The 17,715-nt window shown below is 39.8% G+C and overlaps 1 protein-coding gene across 7 annotated transcripts in view; it reads left to right on the forward strand.

The window, feature by feature from the left end:
• Nucleotides 1-17,715, forward strand: part of EHBP1 (EH domain binding protein 1) — a 218,274-nt gene that overhangs the window by 22,522 nt on the left and 178,037 nt on the right. For all 7 annotated transcript variants that reach the window (XM_061989162.1, XM_061989164.1, XM_061989165.1 and 4 more), the window contains exon 3: nt 9,412-9,469. In XM_061989162.1, coding sequence (XP_061845146.1) covers nt 9,412-9,469 — 58 coding nt within the window. The remainder of the gene's footprint in view (nt 1-9,411; nt 9,470-17,715) is intronic.

Raw genomic sequence — 17,715 nt, forward strand, 5'->3', positions numbered from 1 at the left:
CCACAGATTGCAAGGAGAGGGGGGAGATGAAGGCATTAACACAGTGTTGCTTCTGAAACTTGCTTTTTCTGAATTGTAATGTGGATGTTGAAATCTCTGAAAAAAGTCAAAACTGTAGTTGTTTTGTTTGTATATGAATGTGAAAGTTGCCCAGGCAGTAATAGCAAAGATCATCCTCTTCTTTAATTGCTTGTAATAGGCTATACAGAATGTATTCTAGAAAAATTGGAGGAAGAAGATTCTGTTGTGAATAGTTCCGTTTCTTAACACTGTGGTTTTGGTGAAAGATGCACACTTTTCTTCTTCTGTTCTACAGGAACTGCAAGAAAATGTGGGGTATTTTTTTCCTCTTCTGTTTCCAGATTGAAAACCAGAAGGACCTTCTGTTCAAGTGCTGTTTAGGATAAGAAAAGGATTCAAAATGGAATAGAATCTGTTTTGTTATTGTGGTCTCATTCAAACTGACAATGGTGTGTCAAGAAGTCTCTTGCATATATTTAGTACAGAAATACATTGTTTAGTGTGGGCATGTGTTTTTTATGGGCTGAAATTACATGTCAGGCAGCATGTGTCAGTCAGAGTTTTATGTTAGTTAGACTTTTTTCACTTTTTAGCATGAGAATGCATATAACTTTTTTGGCATTTGTAACCTTTCAAAATAAGAAAGGGTAACACAGTAGCTGAACGTTTTCTCAGTAATGCACATTAATGTGTGGAGATGGATAGCTTTGGTCTATAGACAGAGGTGTAGGCAAGTCGTGAAGCATAACCAAAATTGAAGGGAGGATTGATGCTGCTCAGTGACAGTCATAAAATTTTCTACAGGCTTTAGAGTCAGTGAGGACAGGAGCTGGAATTTGAATTCAAAACGCCTGATTTATTTGCTCTAGTTTGCTAGAACTTGTTTCCTTGGTTCTTATTACAAATTTCTATTGTTTTACATCACAGTGAACATAGACATTCATGAAGAGAAGGACAGGTAACGCCAATCACTTGTGTCTCCTGAAGGAAGAGGCTGGGGGTGTGGTGGTCTGCATTCAGTACTCGGGTTTCATAGCAGATGGTCTTAGCACTTGACCATCTTAAACTAGCACTGTTACGCACTGTTATGTGTGGTCTGAAAATGACTTTGATTTCCATCTAGTTTGGTTTTATTCACTTGGCAGTTGTGAGGCCTCTACAGCTCTGCAGGGAAGAGGGTCAGAACAGCAAGTTCACTGTGGGTCAGGTCTGCGTGGTGCCGGCTCTTGCCACGCGCTGCTGGGGAGGAGCAGCCTATTAACTCTAAATTAGAAGCATTTTGTAAAAAACCTTGCTTCATTATTGTTGAAATATAGAAAGCTACATTTATGTTTATTTTCTGAAAAAGAATATATAAAAGGAAAATCAAGCATCTGAGAATTATCTGACTCATGGTGGTAGCCTCCTGTGAACTTTCCAGTCTAAAGCAATGTGCTTCCCTGTTTCCATTTAAGGTTTGTCTGAATGGCTCCGTTAGCCTGAGCTCCCCTATGCTCCTCCCTGCTAGTCTGCCTCAGCCGCACTTAGAGTCCTGGACTGTGCTTAGTGGTGCTCTGAACTTATTTGACTGGAGAGGCTGGTATTACAAGCAAGCTTTTAGGTGGCCTTAAGCAGCTCTTGTTTTCTGTAGGTGTTGTTTGTTATATTGGGAAGCATTTCCAAGCTCTGAGCTGGTAGGATGTGTAGTGTCAAAGTTTGGGCTAAGTATTGCTGCATTAAATATTTGCTGAAGGGATGTGTCTATGATTATGGGAGAGTGAGATAAGAGATCCACCTGGTCCAGTACTTCTGATCCCTCCTTGGGACAAGCAAATTGGATCAGGCAAAGAAAGCTACATGGAGAGCAACTGGATATGACATTAAAGTCAGGGACTAGTGAAGGTATCCTCCTATTATTGCCAGAAGGACATTAAAGAACACATTTTCTGAAGACTAGGGCCACTTTGAGTATTCTGTAATATAAAAGTCTGTTACAAAAAGCCCTAAGAAAAGATTTTTGTTAGATATTCCCAGCGAGTTTGTTTTGCTCAAGATTCTTTGCTGTAATAACTCCATGAAAAATGAAGCTGGATCTGTCCTTGTCACTTTTTCTGAATAATGGATGAACTTGGGCTTTGTTTAATCCAGCTCATTCTGCAGACTTCGTTTTGTGTTTGATTTAAGAAACCAAAGTCATCAGCAGTACATACTACACATTCCATGCTCAGCCTCACAAATTAAGAGTGCAGTCAGACCTACTGAATCTGCATAGCATCTTACTCAGTGTCTCTGTCCATTTTTTGTTTAAACTAAGCAAAGCTAGACTAGAGCTTTGTTTGAACATCAAAGTATTATCTTGAGACGTAAGTCGTGTAGAAGTCAGTCTGTTTAGCTGCAAATGTATTTTAAAACCCCCTAAAATTCAGTTCACAAGGAAAATCCTTGGCTTTTGACATCTTATGTAGTCTTGAAAAAATATGTAGAGACCTCTGGTGGGAAGAAAGGAAGGAGGAATTTTTTGTGTTAAGCATAGAAAGTGAAGGTACAGAAGGGGAGGGATCTCAGCTATGATGTCCTCTTGCTGTGCCTTTTTTAATGATTTCTCTTTCGAAATTTCCAAGCCTTGCTGAGGTTATTTGATGGTTGCCATGAGGGAGGAACAAGCTTGGCCTTATTTTAGGGGCTGGGTGCATATTCTGCAATGAGTTACGTTGGGAGATTATAATTTTCATTCAGTCTGAGGTGGTACTGCTGTGAGATGGTTCAGAAGTCTGTTCACAGCCCTTATGTGGGAGTCGGCAGTGAAGTGGGAGCAGACAGGCTGGGCCAGGTGAGCACGTCAGCCACCCTACCTTTAATTTGTTGGTGGATGTATCTTAGCGTCACGTACAATTATGTTGAACGATGTCTGTGTAAGGAGTGTTTTGAATACTCTTAACTTCCAGCATGGAAGTTGAAGGTGGCAGAAAAACCCTGAAAAATCCCTTCCTGGAATGCAAAGCTTCATCTCATAATGTACTTCATTGTTCTAATTAGCTCAGAGGGGTTTTACCTGCAAGGTGTCTCCCTTTCTTCTAATGTTTCCAGCTGTTGCAGTCAGTGCTCTGCCTTCACTCAGCAAGAAGGCTCATTTGGCAAATGCACCAACACATGACATCATTTTTAGCAGTCTCTAGGCCTGTTTAAAGCATCGGTGGAGTTGTAGGCAGCTGTGGAATTTAATTGATCGTGACCAACAGGAAATTCTGAAGGAGAAAAACTTAGTACAAGGCTCAGAAAAGGCCTTTGCTTGATTAGCTCCTTATCTTAACGGTAATACATAGCATAGCGTAGGTCCCTGGGCAGAGGACTGCACTACAAAGAGAGCCTTTCAAAGTAATTATCTGTAAAATGAGGAAAAGTAATGTTCATCCCAAATTGATGGTAATATAGAGCTGATCACATTTGTTTTTAAGAAACCATTAGAGAGCCTTGATAGCGTTCCAGCAGTCGTGTAAAAAGCGCTGTGCTAGTGGGGAGGGAGGAGTAGTTCCTAAGGAAAGCCTTGCATGTCATGCTGGTATGCACAAAGCAGAGGGGACAAAAGGTTATTTGGAAAAAAAAGTACAATTCTTATCAGAAGTACTTTGACACGAGTCCTCAAGTAATTATTTTTATCCTTCAATAGGTGCATCTGCATGCTATTGTGCTAACACTGCTGCTCTTCTTGTTAATTATACTCTTTTAAGCTTGCTTCACTAGAGTAATCTAGCAGCCTGTAATAATTAATGCAGTTCAAATGAAACACAGTAAGAATAAAACATGTTTAATTGAAAGGGAAAAAAAGGGCAAAATCCAACACTTGGGGGCAATTTGATGCCAAAACAAACATGCAGACTGTACTGTGTCTGGGTGTATACAGAAAAGCTACTATGTGTGTTACAGGCATCTGAAGATTCTTGAATATTATTAAATGTAGTGATACCCTGTTATGAACAAAAACTGCTACCTATTTCTTCTCCTTTCACAAAAAGTTGTTATTGGTCATGCCACTGGCTTCAGTGGCCATAAGGAAGGTTATGTTTATTTACAGTTATGTTCAACAACGCATTCTAAACGTGTCTCTGACATTGGTTATTTTTGGTTATCAAATGGGAAATTTTGTGGAAAAGTAGGTCCTACTTAATGGTACCTGCCTCTGCTAAAAGTTTACAAAATAGGAGCTAGCAGGAGTCTGGTATCTTTTATGTCCTTTTCTCACAAATGATATTTGGAGAGTTCTGTAATCAAAATCTTGTGCCAAATATTTCCTGGAATCGTCAATGAAACCCTAGAAGACCTTGAATCTTGCACAACCTCCTTTTCAATCAGTGAAATTTATGGTATATAAGGTGATGATCAGATGACATATTTTTTCCCCAGTCTGTGGAATGTTTTTATTACTTCAATAATTATGGGTATGGCAAAGTCCTGTTCCGGTATTTTATTTTCTTAAAAAAAAAAAATCAATTGTTTCAATGGGAGAATTGAAGATACCAGAATCATGGCTTCCATCTGACAGGAAATGCAGGCATGCCTTTGAATTATAGATGTTTTATTAATCTCTATTTCATATCTCAGTTACTTAGTATTCAGGGCACTGATGGAGCTCTTTCTCTGAGCCACAGACTTTGAAATGTCATCTTCCCTGCTTCTTTGCTGAGTAAATTTTTCTTGTAAATTTTTTTTTCTTGTAAAATGTGTTTTTTAAAACACATTTTTTACTATAAATTGTCTTTTCACCAGACAGTTTCTTGTAAACCACAGAAAACCAAGTAAATAGCAAATAAAAACTTACGGTAGGCTTTGTAAAACATTATCTTTGGGATCCAAGGTGGATCCTTCAGTACTTCAGTACTGGGTCCCTGCCTAGTGAGATTACAATGTCTGTGAGATTACAATGTCCGATGCCCCGGTGCTGCTGCTTTCCTTTGGCTCCCCCTCCAGGGAGTTGCTACTGCTTTGGCAGCACTGCATAGAATCATAGAATCATTTTGATTGGAAAAGACCTTTATGATCATCAAGTCCAATCACTAACCTCACACTGCCAAGCCCATCACTAACCCATGTCCCTCAGCACCTCAGCTACACAGCTTTTCAGTATCTCCAGGGATGGGGACTCCACCACTTCCCTGGGCAGCCTGGGACAGTGTCTAACAACCCTCTCAGGCAAAAAGTTCTTTCTCATCTCCAGTCTAGACCTCCCCTGCCACAACTTGAAGCCATTTCCTTGTATGCTGACATGGTGTGGAACGCGAAGTACCTGTAAGGCAATTGTGGTAGATTGTGGGACAGTATTAAATACTCTCACTGAAGGGGAGATGGTGTTGAAATACATTGATTGAAGCAATTACTGAACGTGGAGATGTAGCTGTTCAGTTAAAACCCAGCTCTTTCACCCACTCCATTTCACCCTCATCATTTTAGGCTTAGTGCTGTGTTATCTTGCTTGAAATATACTGGCTTTGCTGAATAAGTGACTGACTAAAAACCATTGGCCTTAAATAAATGACAAATGTTGTTCATGCAGCACAGGAAATTAATGTTAAAGGGGTTTTTTTATGACTGACCATTAGTGTTTGTTCAATTTACCCCATTGTGAATTTTGTGTTTGGAATGATCTGAGAGCACAAAGTAAACTTATGAAGGATACTAAAGCTGATCTTCAGCCTCAGAAGTGATTTGATTTGCTTTTTGTTGGTGGTTAATGAGAAGCCAGGTTTATGGTGTCAAGGACGGGAGAGGTCTGAAGTAGGAAATATCACTTAAATGCTTTAAATGAGCAAACTGCATTATGTGGTTTTGGCTGTTTCCTAGCACCGGGACATCACTAATAACTTTGAATGTAAATTTGCCAATTAAAATATGAGCAGGACTTCTTCTTCTAGAAGTATATTGGCATAAAAGAACAATGATTGTGGAGTAGAAGATTGCTCTTGGCTTCTTTTGTAAATCAGTTCTGTGAAGATATTTTTAAATCGATGTATTTGTGACTTTATTGAAGAAAATCCCTTAGAAAAACTGTGATATTTTCTGTTTTGTTTCAGTTAAACATGTGCTATACTCTGTGAGGAAACTTTCTTCAGGATATTTTCTTCCCTTCCTTTCTTTCCCTATTCCATTTTTTGTCTCCCATATTGTGATGACCTTCCTTGTTCTGCTTTTGCAAAGCACCTTTGGATGTGCACTTCTCTCCTGATGGAGAGGAGCTGAAGGAGCAAAGTGTACTCAAGTACTTAACAAAATAAATATACTGGTGAAAGAGCGTAGGGGAAGAAATGCTGCTCATGCTTTCCTATCAGCATGGTTTGGTCTTCTCAGCCTGAATTGAACCTCTTGTTCGTGTATTGTTTTTATATTCCTGGCAGAGGGAGTTCTTCAAAACTGGGAAATAAATTCAGGCTTGGTGACAATTGTGGGGTGTGATGCAGACACAGCTCCCTCTGGAGAAGTGCATTGAAGCACCAGCTGTCTCTGACATCCTGTGTAAAGCTAAGCAAGCACACGGTTTAAAATGAAAGAATTGGAATTGAATGTAAGGTCAATCACCCACCTGGGACACACACATACACACGCACCAGTATCACAGGAGACGACTGTTGTGTTTTACTGGTCATCTCTGATTCTTATCTCTTTTCCTTTCTGTCCATACTTGGAAGGATCTCTGCACTGAGGCTTGTCAACCCTTGACAATTGTTTTATGCTACTTAGTTTTTGAGAATAACTGTTACCTGCATATATCCTTTTCTTCACTCTTTTCTTTTTTTGAGGCATGTGGTGTTAGCTGCAGGTCTCTTCTAGAGTACCCCATAATGAAAAAGTATCTGTGTTGCAGGCATGTAGGTGTCGATTGATCCCTACTTTGAATTAACTCCCTTTGACAGTGGCATTCCTCCTGTTTCCTTGCTTTGCTGAGTTGTTTCTCTTGGCTTATTAGTTTGCACATGTGTATAACTGTTCTTGGCCATCTCCATCAGGGCTGGCCTCCTGGTTTAGACGTTAACCCCACGTGGAGCTGCTTCACTTTTCCAACTTGTGGCATATTTCCCTTTAGGGGAGATGACTCTGTGCTGTTGTAAGAACAAATCACTTCTGATGTCAAGATAAATAAGACATGATCAAAACAGTTCTGGAGGGACAAAGCAGTGTCACTGTTAACTGAGCTGGAGCTGCAGAAAAGGAAGGGACCTGTGTAAGATCCTTCTTGGCCTCCTTTGTGGGATCTCAGTACACTTGAGTGCTCTTCTGATGAAAAGAAACTCTAATGCTTTACCCATTATAATCTGCAGGCTTTATCCTGCCTTTTCCTAACGAAGCTCCTGTTTGTGTGACTCCTGGGACAGAGGGTCCTGCTTTTGGAGGGAAGCTTGTCTGCAGTGTAGCCACTGTAGTACTGCAGAAATGCATCTTCTTTTAATTTTTTTTCTTTAAATTTTCCTTCCTTCTCACACCTTCTCCTGCTTTGGGCATTTTTTGCTTTTTATGCTCAGAGGCAAGTTTAGGATTGAATGAGTCAAGGTTAAATTAAATTTGGCTCACAAGCCAGTTTCTAAAATGAGAATAAGTGAGCTTTAAAGTGCAAAGTGAAATAGCTCTGGAAAAAGATTGTTTATTTTAGGTATGGGTTTGGATTGCTTTGCTTCAAGGAAATTGCTTGGGAGTGTTGTGGTTTTTTTCCCTAGTGTCACACACACAGCTCCCATCAAAGTGACTGGAAGGGTGTGCGAACAGATGAGAACCTCAGGCACCCAACACAAGTGAGCTTTCGAAGCACAACACGATGACCTCATTACCAAGCAAGATTTTGCAGAAGAAACTGTAAGCAGAGCCAACTTACAGTTTAGGTCACCTAAACAAGCCATATGAGTGAATTTACACAGTTTAAAATGCAGTAGGTTATTTCACTTTGAATTTATACCGACCTGGCAATCGTGGAATATGTTAAAGGAGTAAAGTGCAATGCAGAATAGCAAATAAAAACTTGTGTCCTTATTTGCTCTGCAGAATCTGCCCTTAACTCTGCTTCTCAGGAGAACTTTAGTTCTGCCAGAGTTTCAATGTAAATTGTAGGTGATGTATTGGTTTTATTGTACCCTGCAGAAACGATGAATAGCTGAATGGGAAGGGATATAATGTGGTGTCCTGCACTTCAGTGCTTAAAATAACTATTAAAACAGTTGAGTTTTCATTTGAAAAGTCAGTTATTAAGTTATTCTCCCTGTGAAATACTAGGATAGCACTGGGGTTTTTCTAAATTCAAAATACTTGTGTGAGTTTTTTTGGGTGCATCTTTTAATAATGATTTGAGCACATTATATTTGGACTTCTTCTCAGTAACAAGGTTTCTCCTTCCCCCACAAAGATTTGATTTATTTTTTTTAATGGGTTTTGCTGTCGGTTTTAGAAACATGAGGATTCTCATACTGGTGTCTAAAAAATCTGAGTAGCAGGGTTTTTTTACAGGCAGTGTGGCAGGTTTAGTACTTCTAGCTGGAGATGTGGACACCATTCAAAATCGTTTGTGGGTACATTTGCAGTCAGGCCTGTTGATGGAATTTGGATCATCAGACAGAAAACAAAGCCAGAATGGAAGCTCAGGAGTCTCCGGAAGAGGGATCATGGGTCTGGAAGTGAGACCAGAAGTGTGGTCATACAATGGGAAGTGTATCATGGGCTAAAAAAAAAAAAACCCAACCTGGAAGTTAGGTCAGTATCAAAAATCACTCAGACAACTGTAAAACTAATAAGGTAGAAGTTTCCATCTACATTCATTATGAAAACCAAGTAAATAATTGCCTGGGGAGTTGCACTGCATTTCTGCGTGTTTGTTCTGAGTAAAAGTTAAGGAAGTGCTGTTTTATCTACCTATGTTGTCCAAGGAGAGTTTGAGGAATAATACAGGATGTGTTTCTCTTGTTTGAGGTATTCAAGTAGAAAAAATAATCCTTTGGTGGTGAAAAAAGTGAAATTGCCTGTTTTCTACTTAGCAGTACCTTTTCAATATGTCTGCATAAAAATTCAAACCAGAGTTTGCACTGATGTTTATTTTGGATACTGGATTGTTTCCAAGGTGTTTTAAAGAGTCTATGTTCTCTTCTGTATCTGATGGAATCGTTTCTGCTCAGGTGTGCTGCTGGCTCTGGGAAGGTGCCTACAGGCAAGGAGAATGGGAAAAGAACAATGACAGTGTGCAGATTGGAAGGCAGCCTTTTTCTATAAATAACATCATTTTTCCTGTTAAATAGCTGATGCTGAGAGTGGTTTTTAGATGAACTATTTTTAAGAGATAATGTATCAACTAGGATGCCATGATGTATTGCAAGAGTTTTAATATAAACTGTTTACATATTGATCTTTTTGTAAATTAAGCTCTTTCTTCCTTGTCTTCAACAGGCAGCCAGACAAACTAGTGGTGGTTTGGACAAGAAGAAGCCGAAGAAAATCCTCTAAGGTTAGTTGGTTTCTTAATAAGTTTCAACTGCAGTGGCAAGCAGGGTCAGCTGTTTGAGGGACTGGTTTCTTCAATGTGGGGAGCAGCCAAGTAAATGAGAAATATTTTAATTGTTTTCTTTTTAACTCAGTTGATCCATGAAGTTCATAATAAGCTGCTATTTGTATCAATGCTAATTTATGGAAACACTTAACTATTTCCAGCTTCAGTTATTTGTCAGAATTATATCATCATCAGTTCAGTTTCAGTTATTAATTGCTCATCTTAACTAGAAAGGAGAATCTGTTTTATTACTAACAGTGTATTAAACATAAACTTAAAAAAGTAATAAGAGACTCTGACATCCCTGCAACAGGAATATAAAGTCTTAACAAGACTATTTCACAACTTGAAAATACTACAAATCAAAAAGAATAAAAGCAGGCTCTTCCAATCCTGTAGTATGTGTTTGAATTGAATTTTAACATTTTAATTCCACAAACACTGTGAAGGAAGCCTTTGAATTTGTATTTTATGGCTAATGACTTAGAACTTGCCTTTTTTCAGGCTACCAAGCGAAGTCTGTCCAGTATTTGGGCATTCATAAACTTGGCACGGGGTTGGGGATTTTGATGGGAGCTTCACTTTACTTTTCTTCTTTCAGTAAGATATCTGAAAACCTTACGAGATTATTGTCTCTTTGTTAAACGGTGCTCAGTTTCTCTAGATGGCTGAATTTTACTGCTCTGACAGTAGGCTTCAGTTAGACTCTATGGAGCCTCCTTTGGGTTTGAGGTGAAGGGAAAGATGAGACAGTCTGAATGTGTGGCTTGCTGTACATACAAAATGAAGCTTAAAAATAAACCACAGTGCTCTCCATTTACACTGAGATTGAAACAAATGGCAAACATTTCTAAACCTTTACAGTGTCTAATGTGACAATGTCTTGTTATGGTATTGTACTATTGACTAATAAGAGTAAAAACTTTAGTCAATCCTAGCAGTCAGTTGTTGCCCAAGGAGGTGGGGAGCCTAAGTTATGCATAAAGCAAGCAAACAAAGGCCTTTGAGCACTGGTCATGTTGTAGAATTTCTTTTGTTGCCTTATGTCCTCTGGTAGAGGGCTGTCCCCCATCTGTCTAAAAGCTTGAGAAGAGCAGCACAAACGAGCTGGGAAAAAGTGTCCTAACCACTGAGCAAGGTTGCAGGGAGCACGAGTGTAACTCAGAATAATACTTCCATGAACTCTGGAACAGTGAAGAGAGGACACTCATGACAGAAGATACCTTGAAATAATGATAATATTGAAGAACTTCAGTGTTTAGAAAATGTCATACCCGACTGAAGAGAGACTTTTGGAAGGATTTGTTGGTTCTTTTTTACTGGTACTCTTCTCCTTCTCACTTATTTTTTTTCTGGTTGTCATGCATATTTGCTGTAGTTTTGGACTGGTCACTGACTGAAAGTGACTGCACAACTGAATTTCTACTGCTTTGTGTGCATCTTAAATTCTGCTTTAAGGTATGAAAACTCAAAGGTGTTACTTGGTGAGTCAACAAGGTTGACAAGTCTGGCATCTTTTCCAAATAACTGCTCCTGTTCCATGTTCATACTCTTCAGCAAAGCCAGTCAGATTGTTTCATTGAAGGATAAACTGGCTCAAGTTACCTTGATTTTGTAGCATGACATATACCTAGGCAGTAACTGCTGATGTAGGGTATCTGTTGTGGCTTACCTTATGATAGTGTTTCTATTTTGCTTTCATTTCTGTAGAACCTAGAGAGGAAAGATAATATACAACAGTAAATTCAATATTTACACACGCATTGTAACCTTAAAAAGCTTAGTGAAAGGTGAGGTATTTGGCCATGAATGACTCGTTTGTTGAGATTCATAGTATGTTCAGAAACAGAAGCCCTAAGAAAAATCCAGTAGGGCTTTGTGAAGTAATGGATTTCTACTTGTGATGTTATGGGCACAATGCCATAGGCTCTAATGGCAACATTTCACTGATGGAAGAGGATTGTCTGATACTTGCTTAGCTTTTGAGGCTTGAAGTTTTTTTAGATGGGCGGTAAAGTTGTGTTTTCTCTTTTGGTCATCAGGGAGGAGAAACAACTCTTGGATAAACTGTCAGATTTACCTGAGACTTGAAGTCTTTTGTTAACTAATTGATTCATGCTTAGTAAGATCTCACAAAGGTACTTTGAAAGAGACTGAGTGGCCCTCAGGCTTGGGCAAAGGACAGAGTTCATTTTAAGGCTGAGGTAGTGATATGATTTGAGTTGTTCAGGTCTAAGGCTGTAGATCAATATATGTTCTTGATCTTAGTCCTACTGCCAGTAAAATACTTTATTCAACATATTTATTTCATCAAATTGCTTTCTTGGAAACAAGTCAAATGAATATTTCCTCTTAGTTTATGTTTGATGGACACTGGTCTCAGTAAGTACAAAGCATTAATAATTTTCTGTGTTTTTCAGCATCTTTGAGAAGGAAGAGGAGAGAGCTGAGGTCTTACCTTACTATAAAGTTGTAAAGACTTCTTCAGACGTTATGTTTTCTTTTCTGAGCTTTTCAGATTGTTAGGCGTAATGAGATATATCCCTGTGCTGGTTCACATACAGAATTGTGAGGGTTAGAAGATAGGTCTAGAGGTCATCCAGTTCAACCCCTCTGCTTAAGCAGGACTACCTAAAGGTGGTTGCCCAGGACTCTCCAGACAGCTTTTTAAGATCTCCAAGGTAGGAGACTCCCCAGGGTCTCAGGGCAACTTGTTCCAGTGCTTGGTCACTGCTATGGTGAAAAAGTATTTCCTGATGTTTAGGAGGAACTTTCTGTTTCACTTTGTGCCCACCACGTCTGGTCCCGTCACTGGGCACCACTGAGGAAAGTTTGTCTTCTTTGCACCATCCCTTCAGGTATTTATATACATTGACGAACTACCACTAAGCCTTCTCTCTTCTGGGCCCAATAGTCTCAGCTCTCTGAGCTTTTCCTTCCAAGAGAGGTGATCCAGTCCTACAAACACTTTCATGGCCCTTTGCTGGACTCTTTCCATATGGGAGATATATCATCCAAAAATGTGGTGCAAATTGCAAGATGGTATGATGGAGCTATTGACAGATATGGACAAATGCTGAAACAAGCCCGTTTAACTAATGTAATCTTGAGGTACTGTTGAGCTGAAAGCTGAGCTCTTCGTGTCCTTTGAAGCTCATATTTTTGCAGCTTTGTATGATTTTGATAGGGTTTCCGGCCCACATGATTGCTTTCCAAATAAAACTACAGTGAACCCTCAATTAGAAGGAATAGTGAGAGATATTAGGTGCAGGAGTCTGAATATTTTGGTTGTTATTGTGGGGAAACATAGGATGGGAGCTGTAGAGGTGTTTATTTATAGCAAGTTTTAAAGTGTTGCAAATGAAAAGCGATAACCATTTAGACCATTTAAATGGCGATCTGGTGGATACAAGAGCATAAATATATCCAGCAGTTACTGACCTTAATGCAGATTTAAGTTACAGCTCTATTCTGGGATCCTCTCTTCCTGGGTGAGCCTGATTTTGGTGCTTTTCAATTGGTGTGTCAAGATAAGATGTCTCTGTGTTGACTGTCTTCATTGGATGTGCCAGGAGTTTACGGAAAATGGTGATTTTTCTGTATTGCTATTTGGCAGAATTACCAAGCAATCCCAGATCCAAAATGAACTCTCAGCTTGAGGAGGGAGGAGGAAGTCAGCTATCTGCTAGTGCAACTGTTGTCTGTCTTCAAAATGATGTTTATGGGGCTTGCCACAACTCTTCAAGCCTCATTCAGATGGTTATCACCGTCCTTAGTTTACAGAAGGTGGAGCTTGCAGTAGTGCACTGACTTAATTCTTCCTCTTCAATACCCTGTCACACTGGCATGTTGCTCCCAGGTTTTCAGGGCCTGGGCTTCTAGATTTGACTTTGTTCTAGTGTAGAACAAGGGAGATGTGTTGTAAATATGTTTACCTTCATTTCATGGAGATGCTCGTGCATTTCCAAGCTTTGAACTAAGAAATTTCAGTTCGAAAAGAGATGTTGCAATAATGTCAAGGAGGTACTTTCTGCTGTTCTTGTGAACACATACAGGCATATGGTTGAATTATACACCACTGAAGAATCAAAATTGCACTTGCTTCTGAGAGCCCGACAAAATTATTCTTCAAAGATCCTTTTTGTATCAAAGCTGCAAGAAGGTGCCTTGCCTGTGATTTCAGCACTTCTGCTGAAAACTGTTTAAACACAGAGAAGGAGTAATGTTGAGAACAGGGAAAGGACTTGAACGTGAAGAGCAGAACCAAGAGGAGCAGAGGAACAGGGAGTATAAAGGATCTATATGTAGGGAGTTAAGACAGACAACACAGCACACAAAAGCAGCCCTCCCAGCCTTTTTCCAAGGATATGCCATCAATAAGGCAGCAGTAATGTCACCAGTTTTGCTGTCCTTGGCAATCTCTTGCCTTTTCCGGCTACTTCATTGCCCAGTGCCAGCCTTTTCTGTCACTGCCACATTCTTCACTGACTGGAGATATAAAAGTGTGTTATGACTCTGACATGCAAATTACTGCCTGGGACCAGGATGGTTCAGAGAAGCACTGCTGGGGCTTCTTGGCTTTGTTAGTCAAGTAACAAAATCATATGGGGTTGCGAGTGTAAGTGGTCAAAATTTGGATGAGTCATTCTAATGGTCGATGTGTACTATTTTAGGCATATGATAGAGCCTTTAATAAGACAACTGCTAAGCAGACAGTGGTTAAAGAGAACGTGAAGACCAAGTGGTGAACAAAAATGCGTAATCGATAAAGAAGTTGGCGAGTGTTTGCTAAAGAAGATGTAGAACAAGAATAGAAAAGACTGCCTTGATGTTAGGTGGCTAAATGCCATTTTGGGGAGTTCAGTTTTGTCCCATCTCCATCTACAAAGTTCCTAGACTAGATAGAGTAGTAAAGCTAAAATTGTTGTGTCTTTCCATTTTGTGTGTGTCTTGGGGCATGGGGACTGATTTGCAGCAGGTTTGAGTAGCCATCATTTCAACTGAAGTGAAAAAAGTCTGTTTTGGGGGACAAAACAAAAGGTTGTTTCATGCTTAATCCCTATAAAGTCAGGTCATTGCTGATTTAATCAGACCATGCCAAATTAGTGGAAACAGGCTATTCTTTTGCTGCTTGTAAATTTGGAGCATAATACCCTTCTTTTTTCCAGGGATCCCATAAAGTTAAATTCTGGTGACATTCTGAGGTGCAGTGATGGATGTTTCAGAAAACTATGAGAAAAGTAACTCTGCATTCACTTCTATTTTTTTTTCTTTAAATAAGAAGCTCAATAGATAAGGCCAGGAATTGCATGATGAGAAGGGGAAGAGGCTCTTTATCTGAGCATCATCTGTTGTGAGCAGTGGACAAGGCAAGGTTTGGTGAAAGAAATAGCATGAATCATCTATTTAAGGAATATGTCATGAATGTGTATGTGTGAATTTAAGCTTGAACAGCTAGCCCAGTGCTAGAAAATGTGTTTTCTAGTAGAGATGAGTTTTTGCTCATTTTCTAAGCTCAGCAGCCTTTGTGTAGTGCTTTAGCAATAATACATGGATGCATAATTACAGTTGTAACACATGTGCATACTGATGAATAGAAGACATTTGTGGGAAGACTTGTGGGAATCTGCTAGTTTTCTCATCTGTTCTCAAGGGACACTGACAGCAACGGGTTGAATGAAGGCTGCCTGATGTTTACAAGACTTTTAAGTTTCTTCTTTGCATATGCTGGGTTTTTTGGACCACATCCCAGGGTGGGAGTGCAGCAGGAGTGTTGTTCTGGTGCCCAGCTTCTTTAGCTGGAGGGTCAAGCACAGTGATTTCAAGATAATCATGAAGATGCACACTGTAGTCTGGAGGCCAGTCTTTAATTTGTCTCCTGCCTTTGTGATACTGAGCTGTGGTATAGACTAAGACATCCAGAAACTGCCAGTTGACATTTCCTTTGGTGTGGGGGAAATGGCAGCTTTTCCTAATCCATTCCTTTTCCAGCGGGTCTGTTAGCAGCTGGATCCTACTGATCTCTGGCCATCACCAGATGATGGATGAGTTTGGTGGGTCTCATCTCATGGAGCAAATCTGAGCCATTCTTGGTCTTCACAATCCATGCTGTGGGGTGAAGGCAGCAGATGAAAGATCTCAATGTTTAGTGACAGCTGCTCTTTGAGTTATTCATTACTTTTTTCCCCTCATCCTGTCACAGTGTTCTGTCTGGGTAACACTGAAGAAGACAGATTATCTCTACAAGCTGAGCTGCCCTAAGCACTGTTGGAGCCAGTCAAGCTCCTGCTTGGTTCTTGTGGCCTGTCACAGAGACAAGTAGCAGAGCTGGTCTGATCATAGGCAGTTGGCAAAAATCTTATCAGGGAAAGAAAAGCAGCAGCTTGCTGGCTCACAATGAAGCCACTCCTGGGGCTGCAGGTTAGGAATAATGCTAGGTCTGACTTGTGCTTTTAAGAAATAGTATTGAGAACTTGGCTAGAGGAACAGATTTGGTGCATAAATAGAAACTGTTCAGTACTTTGCAGATGGCTTAAAATACTATGGTCAGCTCCATGGTCAGAGGCAGGATGAGATGAGACAGTAATGAAGGGAGAAAGCAGATGGATAACATGAAGCAACTGGAAGGGTAGGCTCTTGAAATAATGTAGTATTTTGTTTTTGAAGGGTCAGGACAGAGATTTTTGTAGAGACAACAAAAAATGTAAGCAGCAGTAAACAGAGATGGTCATGATAGGAATGTCACATGTGCCATATCATGAAATCTCCTGTTTACAGGGGCTGGGGAAGTGACTCCTGTAATGTACCCTAGTTGCCTACATCTGTCTTATCATGATGAAGTGATGAACAGCTGATTGTGGTATTTATTAACTTCATGTTTGGAACCAAAGTTCCTGATTTGAGGCCGTTTTCGACTTTTTTCTTTAAATTCTAACTTAAAATATTGTTCTGTTTACATTCTATAATAAAGACAACTGTAAGGGAAGGTTTATACTAAGTCTCTCTCATGTTTTATTGTTCCCTATCCAAGAACTGCCTAAACAATTCTGATGTAGGTTTGGTAGGGGTTTTTACTTTTGCTACTTCTGCCTTACTCCGGTAGTATTTTTTAGATTGAAGGAGAGTACTTAAAAAATAAGCATTTATAAAATTACTTGGTTTGTTCCAAGATTCACAGAAATGTATTTGTGTTTTGGAGTGCAAGTTTGCCTGTGGAGTGAGAGGCAGTTTTATATGGTCAAGGTCAGCCCCTGGCAGGTAATTATTAGGAAGGGTGGTGTACAAAAGGCAGCCCTGGAGTGAGCTCATCTCATCTTCTTTTGTTCAATCAACATATTGCCATATGTTGAACTAGACAGAGCTTCTTTATAGTCTTCTGTAATGTTTCACTGTTTGGTGCAAGAGTTTCAGCAATGCTGGGAAATGTTACTTTTACAATTAAACCCACTCTCTGCTCTCCTGCAGAAACTACTGAAAAGCAAGACTTGAGTTTGTCTACCCTGTGCATGAGGTGAGAGGTGTGTGACTGCTGCTTAATACAACCAGAAAGTGGACACTCATCTAGAATGATAATAGCTTAAGTAGTACTAAATGCTGAGAACTTGCACAGACATCAGAGTACTCTTTTTGTGTTTTGAAATTATTGACTACTGGAGACTGTTCGACAGAGTCAGTGTTTTCAGAAGTGTTTCACTGGTTTTGAGTACCATTTGTAAGCCCTTTGGTGTGTTGTATGTGCATTACAATATGGAGCACTGAACATTTTAATTATTTGGCCCTGTAAGTTTCAGATCTCAATCTATTTTTAAAGATTCTTCCCTTCTCATTGGAACCAGAGGCCAAAGCTGCAGAGGTATCAAGTCTGTCTTTCTAGTTCAAGCACAGCAGAGCAGTTGTGATTTTCACAACATTGTGTATGGTAGATGGCAAAGCAGGCTGTCTGGATTGTAACTGCTGCTGTTTTAGAGAGAAAACTGGGGAAAGAACTCATAACTAGGCAGTGTAAAGTTTCTGTATGAGCCTGTAGGCTCACATCCACATCCTTTCTTACACAGCCCCCTTCTAACAGTCATCAGTTTTGTGCCAGAGCAATGCTGTAGGTTGGACAATGTCATTCACAGCCCTACTCTATTTATAGGGTATTTCAACCAGCCCTCCTGTAGCTCTTGTTTCCTGATTTACAAGAGGTTTCACACTAGGTCATA

The sequence above is a fragment of the Colius striatus genome, chromosome 2, assembly GCF_028858725.1.
Source record: "Colius striatus isolate bColStr4 chromosome 2, bColStr4.1.hap1, whole genome shotgun sequence".
Classification (NCBI taxonomy): Eukaryota; Metazoa; Chordata; class Aves; order Coliiformes; family Coliidae; genus Colius; species Colius striatus.